The sequence below is a fragment of the Pogona vitticeps genome, chromosome 10, assembly GCF_051106095.1.
Source record: "Pogona vitticeps strain Pit_001003342236 chromosome 10, PviZW2.1, whole genome shotgun sequence".
NCBI lineage: Eukaryota > Metazoa > Chordata > Lepidosauria > Squamata > Agamidae > Pogona > Pogona vitticeps.
Window position 1 is genome coordinate 10,681,392 of NC_135792.1, and position 12,646 is coordinate 10,694,037.

General features: G+C 43.9%; 1 protein-coding gene across 1 annotated transcript in view; it reads left to right on the forward strand.

Moving 5' to 3' along the window:
* The first annotated feature begins 504 nt into the window (after positions 1–504).
* VSTM2B (V-set and transmembrane domain containing 2B) overlaps positions 505–12,646 on the forward strand; it is a 51,178-nt gene continuing 39,036 nt past the window's right edge. Inside the window, exons 1-2 of the mRNA XM_072980482.2 lie at positions 505–805; positions 2,040–2,224. Coding sequence (XP_072836583.2) covers positions 733–805; positions 2,040–2,224 — 258 coding nt within the window. The 5' untranslated portion in view covers positions 505–732. The remainder of the gene's footprint in view (positions 806–2,039; positions 2,225–12,646) is intronic.

Consider the following 12,646-nt stretch of genomic DNA (forward strand, 5'->3'; position numbering starts at 1 on the left):
AAAGGAGGACGAAAAAGGGCTTGGGGAGCAGGGAAAAAAAGAAAGCGCACCGAGGAGAAGGAGGAGGAGAAGAAAAGGGGCCAGCCTGCTCGGGGCTTCCTTGGCGCTCGCTGGGAGAGATCCGAGCCCAGATGGGTTTCGGAAGGAAGCCTCCGACCCCCTCGTCGCTTTTGGACCCCCAAGAATCCCGTTGCCCTCAAGGAAGTTGAGCACCGCTTGCCGCAGAATCCAGAGAGGAGGAGGAGGAGGAGGAGGGGAAATTCATCATAATTGATAAGAAGAATAAAAAAATAATAAGAGGAAGAGCAACAGTTATCATCGTCAACCCGGCAAATCTGCCATTCCGTTCTCAGGATCCTCTTTTCTTTTTTTTTTTTCCAAACCCTCTTTTTCCCACCATCGCGACTGCAATTCCTCTGGACCAACTGCCTGTGGATTTTATAGGTGCTTCCGAAAAGGAAAAGGAAAAAGGAGGAGGAAAGAAGAGGATCTGAGAGAGGCGAAGAACATCATTGCGCTGGGTGGCTTGGGGTAACATCATTATATTTAAAAAAAAAAAAAATATTCCAGTTTTCCTTTTCTTCAATCATCCTCACCCTGGACCAGCATCCAGTCATCCCTCCCTCTCTCGCCTCTGCCATGGGATTGAAGATTTCTTAGCCTGGGTGGCTCTGACCAGCCTTTCCACCGGCTTCTCTCCTTGCCCTGCACTCAAAAGCCGACATATATGAGATGGAAAAGCGAGGGCTGTTCGGTGCCCTTTGTTACCTGATGCTTAATGCCCCCTTGGTGTTCATGGTACAGGGTAAGTCCCAAACTTCTGATCTCCTCCTTTCTCTTGGGCAAATAAAGCAGCCGATTCACAGCTACTAGCTGGTGTCATGTATGTATACGTTCGTGGGGTTTTAGTGGAAGAGCATTCTCCTACTGCCCAAAAATGCTTTGGAAAAGATGTGTTTGCAGCTTTGATGGCTTAAAAGCCATCGGTAGACCCAAGACTGCTATCCCTCATATGGTGGGTGTTGTTGTTCCAAAACATTTGCATTTACTTATATTTGGCTGAGAGGCTCCCCTGTCTGGGTCCCTCTGAAAATGGCTTGCTTCAGGAAAAGCAAGGGAGCCCCGACTGTTGCAAAATGCAGAGGTCTGGATCCTGAAGCGAGCGCATGCATGCAGAGTGCATTGCCGGGGCTGCAGGGACGGAGGGAGTGCCTGCACTCTGCTGCAGAGAATCAGAATCCAAAGCAAGCGGGAAGGTTGGAAAAGGGGTTTTTTGGGGAGGGTCCGGCATCACGTTCCTAAATGCATAGCCCTTGGAAATGTATCCAAGCCGTGGTGGTCCTGAGAACACGGATGCCTCCCTGCAGACTTTATGTTTGGGGTTAGAGCATCAATTCTGAAAACTTTTGGGCTCTTTTCTTTTTGCCACTTGTCTGATATGGATTGATGCCCAGACTGCAGTGATCGTGGTTGGGGGTGGGCAGTTGCCAGAGGTGGGAGGTGGGGATTCCCATTTCCTCTTTCATAGGGGAGAGATGCTTAGTGCACCTTGGTTTCCCTCCCCCTTGCTGTTGGACAGCCCTTGATTTAGATTTTATGAATGAATTGGTGAAGGGTGTTGATGTAGGGTGCAGCTCGTCTAGATGGCCTCCACATTTCCGTGGTTCTTTAATTCCGGGGGTGGTGTGCACTATTTGATTTGTGTGCACTATTTGATTTGTGCCTAATTCAAGGAGGCTGGAAAACTCTCCACACATGTATGCACGTGAACAGACACACACACACACACACACACACACACACACACACACACACACACACACACACACACACACACACACACACACACACACACACACACACACACACACACACACACACACACACACACACACACACACACACGTCTGCAAGCCTGCAATGTTTTGCCTTGCTTTTCAGATTGTAGAAAAACCAGCCTAATTTATGTCTTTAAAAACAACATCAAGAACTCTTCTCTATGCCACCCTCTCCCCTTTTGTCGTTCTTTTCATCTTCAGCTACATTTACCGAAGTTCCTAAAGATGTGACTGTTAGGGAGGGAGATGATATTGAGATGCCTTGTGCTTTTCGGGCCAGTGGATCCACCTCTTACTCCCTGGAAATCCAGTGGTGGTACCTTAAAGAATCGTCACGAGAGCTTGCCCACGAATTAGCCATCGGTGGCCCTGGCAGCAGAAGCAAGGTAATAAAGACAATGATATGTGCATAGACCATGAATCAATGTGATTTATTAGAGGCTGCAGGGTCGATAGGAACAGAAAAGCAAGAGTAGGTCAGGCTTCTTTTTTTTTTAAGTCGTGTACCAATATCTATGGGGGGACCTGTATTTCCAAGGTTGCCTACACTGATCATCTCATCAGTCCATGCAGGGTGGATTCAGACAAGTAAGCAATTAAGCCCACTGTGTGGGTGATGTGCTATACTGTTGCTTCTGACTTCTGGTGACACTGCAAGGGTTTTCAAGGTATATGAGATGTTTAAGCCCACTAGGAGGTGCAATATTGGATACAGAGGCCCTTGGGATACATGTTCAGAAAAGCGGTGGATTTGCACTTGGTTCACAAGTCCATGTTTGGAACTTCAAGTGGTGACATTATATGGATGAATGAATGACCCACCAGCAGTCAGAGCCCACCTTCAGGGCTTGCGTATTGCCACTCATCCTCTCAGTGGAAAATGGCTCTTCAGCATCTTCCCATGGTCAGCTGCAAGGTCTCTGAGTGAGAAGGAATGAGGTGGTGTTATAAGCTTGTATGAAGCGGCCTTAAACGTTGAGTGTGCAGCTCAACCGGGCCAGGCTTGTTATCCCACTCTTCAAAGATTCCCAGAATGGAGCCAGCCATTATGTTTTGGCCATAATGCACCGTGATGTTGTCAGGATAAGTTGCCGCTAGGAACAACATTTACCCGGTGGTGACTACCCTACCTTGGTTGTCTGAATCCTCCCAAGCTTGAAGAAAAAAATGAAGTTGAAATGGATTGATGAGAGAATTTGCACAAACTTCAATGAAGATGATCGATGGGCTGGGACATGAACTAGGGTGGAAGGGTCATGCTAGACTTTGTTTAATGGACTAGTCGAAATGGGTTGTTTTGATGTACTTGTGTGGAATGCTTTAAGTTGGGTTATTGTCCCTTCCTATGCACACACAAATGAACTGCATACATACTCTCTTCCTGAACACGTTTAATCCCATTAAGCAGTATTATTTGATACCCAGCCAACCTTACCATAGCTAATCTGCCCTTTGTGGGAGGTGGCGAAGGATAGGGTTAAGGTGGGTAATGCTCTGTGCACAATTGAGTAGTAATTGTTGGTGGGTCTGTTCTTCATTCTCGGCTTGGAGGGGAATTGTGTGGAACATAACATGGAAATATGTGAAGCTGCCTTACCGTGACTCACATCATTGGTCCATCTATCCCAGTCTTGTCAAATTTAACTCGCAGAAGTTCTCCAGGATTTCAGGCAGCAATCTTCCTTGGAATTATTTGGAGGTGTTTGGTTAAAAAAAATGTTGTGACTGCCCATCAAAGTATTAATCAGGCCATACCCTGTTAAGCTTCCAAAATCTGGTGAGATAGGGTGAGTTCAAGGTGGCTGGTGTTCCAGAAACCTCCTGCGTGGTGCAATGTGCCCTGGATGCTGATGTGCCACAAGGCTTCTGCTCTGCCTATTTACCCCCCACCCCTCCTTACCTGCTCTCTGTTTCAATGTCCAGGCTCCTATGAATACTCAGAATCAAAAGTGGAAGGTCAATTCCCATCAGAAAAGTGCAGAACAAATTAATGGGATATAGTCATCTAACCAGGGTGTGTTGGTGAACTGAAAATGGGTAGTTGGTTGCACCAGCTGAAGCCTTAGGGAATTGTTACTCTGGTTCTCCAGGTAGGGTGACAAATATTAGAATGAGCAGCACTAGAGGAGACAGTGTGATTTATTTATTTTTTGCCTATGAAATAGGACTTCGAAGCATGAACAATTGTCTCTACTTGTTCCCAGTTGATTCCAAGACTCACCTGGGCAGGTGTACTGATCCAGATCTCTAAGAGGGCCTGAGATCATGCACCTACCAGCCCACTTCTTAGTCCCCTCCCCTCGCTTTTTGACTTGTTAACATTGGTCTCTCTGTGCCATTTGGAGCAGAGTGAAGAGTGGAGCACCAGCATTGTGACTTGTGAACCATCTTTTTGCGCAAGCTTTGGCAACAGGGCAAAGTTTGGGGGGGCAGAAATACCCCCTGGCCTAATCTACCTCTGTTACATCACATGGACCTGTCTTTCCACCCTTAGGTTTTGGCCCTAAATGGAATGTAGGTGATCTGAGAACCCTGGCAGTTAGTCTTGAATATAGTTAAGACCTGAACAGTAACTCTGTTGTAGCTGCGTGCAGGAGGAAGATAATGCAAATGTAGCTTGCTCTAAAGCTCTGCCTTCTGAAATTTCCTCTGCTTGACAACTATGGATGGTACAGGAACCCTGCATTCTTTTTTTTTCATCCAGCCACTCTAGTCATGAAGTTTACCTGGGAATAGGTATTATAGTTTGGTCCTCCTTTACAGAAACGTTTTGAGAATGAGACATGAGAAGGTCTGTGTAATCTAACCTGGATGTTTGGAGGACGGACAGGGTGAAAAACGTAACAAATTGTACTACTGCCTGATTCTGTTACCCTTGGCACAATAATTTGCATGGGAATTAATTCATTCCTTAGAAAGGAAGCAAAATTTCTAAGGAAGAACACATACTTCCTTTTTATTATTTGTATTATTTATGTATTTATTCATTTATTCTGTACTCTGCATTTCCACCAAAAAAGATGCTCGAGGAGTCATTTTACATGGTGCATCCATCTCTTACTATTTATTTCTAACTGTTTTGAAATTAGGTATTTCAAAATGGGTTTGTTTCCCCCCAAATGGTGTGCACTGTCTAGTGGCATCGGTTTCAAAGATAAGAATATTACAAATAGCAATCGTACTACTATTCCTGTATGGGTAAACAGTAATATTACGATTTCGTTCTCTCTTTTTTTAGCCAGCCAAAATGAAAAACATGGTCAATTAAAATATACTTTAGATTTTACTCAAAAGACAACAAATTTTGTCATCTCTCCCAGGACCGATGGTCATAGAGGTGCCACCGCTGAATAAGTGCTGTCTCTCATTCCCTCCAGTTGAACCACCATTCATCATTGGTGTACAAGGGAGGACTCCATAAGTTATCTTCTTTCTGTACTAGTGTAGGTAGTCCTTGACCCCAGACTATTACAGACTTTCAAGGTGAAAACCAACAACTTTGGATTGTAGACAAGGAGCCACTTTTGAGACAGAACCAGCGTCCTAAGATTCACATACTTTCAGAAAGCTTTATCACAGAAGGGATGTTGCATTGACTTTACCACCATGCAGGCTCCTTCTGTGATGTACCAGAAAGGATGCTGCTTTTGATATTACTATGTGGAGTAATTATATTTAAAAACATTTAAAAAATTTTATGAAACCCCTACTGCCTTTTCAATAGTTCAATAGTTCTAATTAAGTAACCAACTGAATATTGCAACTCTTGCAAAATCATTGTTGCTGTTGTTAACTAACTTCATCTTATTAAAGGTGACCTTAGTGGCAGCAATGCTACTGATCTGCCTGCTTCTATAGTGATCAAGCAGTAGTTCTCAGCCATTGGGTCTCCAGACATTTTGGATCTCCAGACATCCCACCAAGCTAGCTCTTAAACTAGCTTGGTGGAATGCCTCTCCCATCTGTTTTCTGGAGCCCCGTCCAACATGGGGAATGATACGGACTTGTGGGAGTTGTAGCCGAAAATATCCATAAGGTCAAAAGGCTGAGAACTGTTGAATCACATAGAAGATTTGCCTCAAGGATCAAAATCTGCCCTGGCCATGAGGAATGTTAAAAGAAACAGGAGAGGTCAAACAATTAACACAGAGACACCAGATTGTTCTAAAACCCTTGTAGAGGAGTGTGATGGTACAGGGCACTTTCATAGACTATGTGTGCCCCCCGAAAAATGCAACATGCAGCTATAACTAATGCATATTTCCAAATGTGTGTCATAACAGATCCCAGTCTTGTGTGACCTATCAGCAACATCCAGAATCAGGGTTGAGCTCTACCTTCATCGAACCACTGAAACATAATTTAAAAGAGTCGTTTCAATAGCCTCGTTTCACCAGAGTGGACATACAGATACAGGTGTACGTGAGAAAATGAGGACTGTTTGTACAGTTGCCTGTCAAATATATTCAGAGTGCAAAGTGGCTCTCCCCCCACTTGTTTCTACAAACTCAGTGTGTAAACCATGCCAATACCTTGATTAGGGAGAGTATCCTATTTCTCTCTTTCGGACAGCCCAATAAGCAATCTAGTGGGGCGGGGGTTGCTTGACAGGATGAACTTTCCTCTGGGGATGATTCATGCCGATTGTTGCCTCTCCTCTGCTTTCCCTTTCCTTTCCACCTTGCTCTTGTAGGGTGGGACCTGTGCATACGTCCACCCCCACCCCCTGAGACACTGCAGAATAACTCTGCAGTGGGATGATATATCTTCCCTCTGGCGTGTGCTAATTAAATTGTAGCAAAGGGGAAAGAGGCTACATCTTTGAGGTTCTTCCTTGAGCTAGATAAAACATTGTGTATTTAGCAAAGAATAAAATAAAATGCATGCCCAGACTCATACTCCGCAAGCCCTCTTATTGGCAAAACAAAGCAAACTATTTTTACGTAATGGGAATAAGGCAAAATGTCCTCTTGTATGGTGGGTACATGTAAATACCACAGGGAGACCTATGGAAGCAGGGGACAATAATTCTCTGATTAAATACATCCACCCACCCACTCCTATGTACAGGATCACCTTTTCAGTGAAGAGCAGGCCACACCCCTGCAACTCTGAACTCTGAACTGCTGGATAGCTCAGAGGTTTAGGGAGAAGTTGGGAGTTCAATTCCCCACTCAGGCTCCTTGACAGGATCCGGACTCGGCGACCCATAGGGTCCCTTCCAGTTCTCTGATGCTGATGACCCAAATCACACTGTTGTTCTTTTTCTCTGTAAGGATGAGTGGTCACTGTTTACTTGTATAAAAGAAAGAGGTGAGCCCGGAAAGATCACCAGAATGAGATCTAGCTTGGTTTTTCCCAAGTAAGGATAATTGAAACCTTTGGGGTCTCTCCTATAAAATGAAATGGAAGAATCTATTAGGAATCAGTCTTGCTCCATTATGCATGACTCTGAATTTTCATCTGCATAGATCCATCCTGAGTTCCATTTTTGGTCACAGTGGAATGCAATCTGTGGCCTTTCCCATATAACAAGTGGGATCTGCACGTTTGAGTAATGCAGCGTAGGGTATAGCTGTTCAGGATTCCCCTCCAGTCCTCATTCCCACGAACACCACTTTCAGGTTTGCCATTTTCATCCCAACAGTCCTTACACTGACCTAGTCTTAACTGGGTTGTGCTAGGTGGGGGCAGACATCCTTAAACTAGCTTGGTGGAATGCCTCTCCCATCATGAATTGTCCATACCTTCAAGGTCAACTTCTGGAGCTTTCCCTGGGCCTACCCAGAAGCTATTTAGATCGCTTTTGGTGCATTTTGGTTTGGATCAAATGATGGCAGCTACACATGTTTTGTCGGAGAGCACTCCAACCTGCCCCCTTTATAGCTGCTCCACAACTTTCTGGCACAACACTAGGGCTTCTGGGTTTTTGTTTGTTTGTTTTTGTTTCAATTTTTTGCATGATTAGCTGTGCTCCTAATTATCTTGTTGTATAGCTTGTGTGAATAGTCAGTTTGCACCCAGATGGAACTCAGGGCAGTGTTAATTGAGGTGACAACTCTTTGACATATTAGGTGGGTTGTTACATTTCAATGAATGATGAAAAAAAACACCCTCCTTTATTTTCATTCTCTCTACCACTTATTTTCTCTATCGATGCTGCGCTATGCTAGATAAACAAGCTATACTGGTGATATTATGTGTACCATGCTAGGTAGGTGCATTGCTGTTTTGCTATGAAACCAAAAGAAAGAAAGAAACGTCACTACAGCCTACTGAGTGGCAGCTGTGGGGAAAGGTGGGCAAGGAGGTTACGTTGGCCCCACACCAGCCAAATTCATCAACAAATCATAGCAACTACTATATGGCTTAGTAGTTGCTGGGGGAGGGAGGAGGTGTATGGAAATTAAATAAAAGCAACCACTGGAAAAACCAGCTAGATTGAAGACTGGCTTTGATTGAACACACACACCCCTCTGAAGAATAAAGCACCTGTCTTTGGAGCATCTCCTCCAGCTTTTGAAGCCACCAGTGCTTCCTCACTGCCACCTCACAAAGGGAGCGAGAGAGGAACTGGCTAACCAACCCCATGGACTCCATTCCCACAAGGCAGCAGAGTCCTGGCTGAGGAGAAAAGCAGGAAAAGGGGGAGGCTACCTCCATCTCCCTAACCTTCACCCTAAAAGTTTCTCCTCACACCAGCACCACCTCTACTGCCTCTTTACTTGTGGGTAAATTGGATAAACCTTACCCATGAGTTAGCTGGCAATCCAAAGACCTATCTGAGCACTTCTCATGGGAGAATAAACATCTCCAGTGTGAGCCAAAGAATCGCTCAAGTGCAAAATAAGATAGCTCACACTGAAGATAAGGACCTTTTAAATACAAACCAAAGTGCTTCAAATTCCCTCACCTGGGCAGGACTCCAGAGGGAGGGCTTTTTTGGCTTGGGCATCTGATTGTGGAATGATCCCACCAGGGAGGCCTGCTTGTCCCCTTTTCTTTGCCAGATTCAAATATTTCTCTAATTCCAAATATTCTGTGAGGTGTTATTGGCCATTTTATAAATATTGTATCTCAGCCAGTTGATTATCCCTTTAACCTATTCTGAATAAGTTAATGTGTATATGTTTGTGTGTAACTTTTGCATATTTTAATTGTTGTAAAACACTTGGAGTCTTCCTTAGAGAAAGGTGTAAAAAAACTAGTTGTAATAATAGTACTTTTACAAAACTACCGTTCCCCTAAAATTTCCAACATTTACATCTTCGGTGGGTGGCAACATTTTGGCTACATAACCAATGGCATTTGTTTGGCATCAGCCAAATTTCCTACCATCACCAATACCACTCGATAATATGAACAGTCTGATCTTATTCTGGAAGCTAAACAGGGTTGGGCTTGGTTCATACTTTGGAGAGAGACCATCAGAGAATAAAGGGATCTCCATGTAGGCAAAGGAAAGAATCATGTCTGAAACCCAGACAACCATTGTTAGTGTAAGGTGATGATACTGGGCTATAGGAATGGGATGTTCAGGTAACTACAAACCCCATAATTTTCCTTTCTGGAAGTTCTACATGAGATACAGATACTTTACAGAGCCCTAAATGTGGCTCACCTGAGAGAAAAGCCTAAACTGCAAGGCTTTGAGGCCTACCTAGGCCTAGTTCTACCAAAGCTTCCTGTTCCTGCCCCAGTGCTAGCTGGGAGATTTCTAAACAGGAAGCTAGGACCAGCTGGGCGTCCAGTTTAGGCCTTTCTCCCTGGTGAACCTGTTTAGGTTCTGTAAAGTGTCTGTCTGTTAGGCAGAACTCTCAGAATGGAGAATTATGGGATTTGTAGTCCCAAAAATAAAATAAAAAATCCCATCCCTCCTGAGCTAGATGGACTAATGGCCTGAAACAGTATAAGGCAGCTTCCTCTGTTCCTATGATAAGTTGTGCTTTTGTACCTGTACCTCTCTGCAAGAAAAAGTTTCTTAGAATGCCCTAAACTTTAGCTTACAATATTTCCCAGCCGTGGAGCTAAAGCACCTAAAAGGAGGAAAATAAATAGCTGACACTGAACCAAATATAAAGCACAAGGACAAGCTCGACATTATGTAGGCGATCTGTGACTAGATTTCTCCATGTCATTTTCTTCTCTGAAAAGTAGCTATAAGGAAGCGGCTATTTTGATCAGAGTGATGACAGGGTTGGGTGAGAATCCTAACCAGTGCGGCTGTCCCTCTCCGCTTCCTTCTCTGTAGCCAATAAAGGTTCCAGGAACAACAGGATGTTGGGCCACAGCATGGCAGATGCTGGACACCCACACCCACATACACACCTTCTGCTGTGCAATGGCCCTAATCCACATTTTCCCCAGCCCATGATTGCTTTTACAAGAGGTGTTCCATCATAAATTCTATGGTATGCAAGTACAACACAGGTTCCTGCCACTACAGGATAATCATGATATGAGAAGCACCAGCTAAGCCTTTTAAAAGACGATCAAGAGGGGAGCCCAAACCCATGAGAAGCAATTACTCTGGATTTAACTTCTTGAATGCAAAACTTGAAGTGCCTTTAAAGTCAGGACCTTGCCTCTTCCTACAGTACACAGAAATTAGGGCTGAACTAGAGGGATAAACTAGAGGGACATGGTGGCAGAAGCATCTGTGCTGCAAGGTTGGAAGACCAGCAGTTGTAAGATCGAAAGCATGTAAATATGCAAGAAGATAAATAGGTACCACCACGGTGGGAAGGTCATAGTGTTCCGTGTCTAGTCGCGCTGGCCACATGATCACAGAAACTGTCTTTGGACAAACACTGGCTCTACGGCTTGGAAACAGGGATGAGCACCGTCCCCTAGAGTCAGACACAACTGGACAAATTGTCAAGGGGAACCTTTACCTTTACCTAGAGAGATAAACATTTTTCATACAGTGGACCCTTGACTTACAGACAGCTTGACTTACAGACTTTTTGAGTTACAGACTTCTCTGGCCGCAAAATTTAGGTTTGACTTGCAGCCTGAGAATTGACTTACAGACCAGAAAAAAACCAAAATGGAACAAAAATGGCCTGTTATGGGATTAATTGGTTTTCAATGCACTGTAGGCCAATGGAGACTTGACCTACAGACTTTTTGACTTGAGAACCACCTTCCAATACAGATTAAGTTCTCAAGTCAAGACCCCACTGTACTCACTTTCTTCAATTTGAAGAAATGCAAAATGGGGCATCCTGGCTATATCTTTCTGTTGTTGTTTAGTCATTTAGTCGTGTCTGACTCTTCATGACCCCATGGACCAGAGCATGCCAGGCCGTCCTGTCTTCCACTGCCTCCTGGAGCTGAGCCAAATTCATGTTGGTCGCTTCAATAACACTGTCCAACCATCTCATCATATCTTTCTGACCACCTCCCAAAAACTCATGCTTTGGTGCCATTTTCTTTACTTCTGCCAATGCAGAAATAGGTTATGGGCATGGGAAAATTTTAGGTGATGCACACACAGCTCATGTCCTGGTCCATTAGTTGCCCAGACATCAATGGCAAGCAACACTAATTCAGAGTGAGGGCATTACCCTTAGTAACATCATCAAATAGGTTATTGCCACAGCAAAGCCCTCACTCTGAACTATCTTTCTTTGTTGCCAGTGTAACTGTTCTGTAGCCAAATCTGATTGATTCTGGGATGTAGACCCTCTTCCCTAGAAAGATCTAGGGGGCTGACTAATTACAAGATGCTGTAGCAGCAATGCTTTTGTGCTTACAAAATGTTCTGTTGGAAACAATCAGCATGGCCCTACTAAATTGTGCAGAAATATGAAAATGTGCTTGCTTTGCATAACTTTGTTAGAGGTCAGGTTTTTCTCAGTGAAGAATATGAAGGTGTTTGGGTGTGGGTTTTTTTTACGTTTCTATTTTTAAAGCACAGAGTAACACCGTCTTTGGTTTGAATGCCCCTAGAAATGAGGAAATTTTTATTTTTTGCACTATAATTCTCAGAATTCCCCAGCTGTCATAACCACTCCCCCTTCGAAATCTGCTCTAATCCACCAGCAACGCACACTGCAAAAATCCAGCTGAATCACAACAAAGCATAATGCACAACACCGGCATTTTTGAGCTCAGTGTGTTACCATACTGGCTTCTTGTCATCTGTTCACCAAAGCCACTCTGAAGAGGAGATTAGACTAGACCAGATGACTTTAAAGATCATATTCTGAGATCCTCAAAGCAGATGGCAATCAGAAAGGCCTTTTCAGTGGTGGCACCTGAGGTTCAGAATAACTTTTCAGAGAAGCTAGCCTGATGCTCACTCTGGTGTCCTTTTTAAAATTATTTTTAACTTTATGAAAATAACCAGCATTAAAACATCTAATAAACCAACTTGAATCAAAAGACAAACTACATCCATTGTGCACCCGACTGCCAAGACTGTTAGGGATTAACCATTTGAACCATTGGCGCTTTCAGGGGCCCCGCCCCTTCCAAAATGGTATAGACTGGTGTCTTTCCAAAGCTAAGCAAAATCTTTTTCATTTCCCCAGCCTTCTAGATATTTGTTTGATCTTTGTTCATTTGAGAGAGTGATTTTACAGAGTTGCGGTTTTCAGTTTATTTTAATGCACTGGTCTTTTTTTGAAAGCAAGAGCAAGGAATCTTTGATCCTCTAGATATTCTGGGCCTAGAAACACTCAGAATCATAAAATAATGGAATTGGAAGGGGCCTATAAGGCCATCAAGTCGAACCCCCTCCTCAATGCAGGAATCCTAATCAATTTTCTCTTGAATGCCTTCATTGGGAGTGCTCACCACCT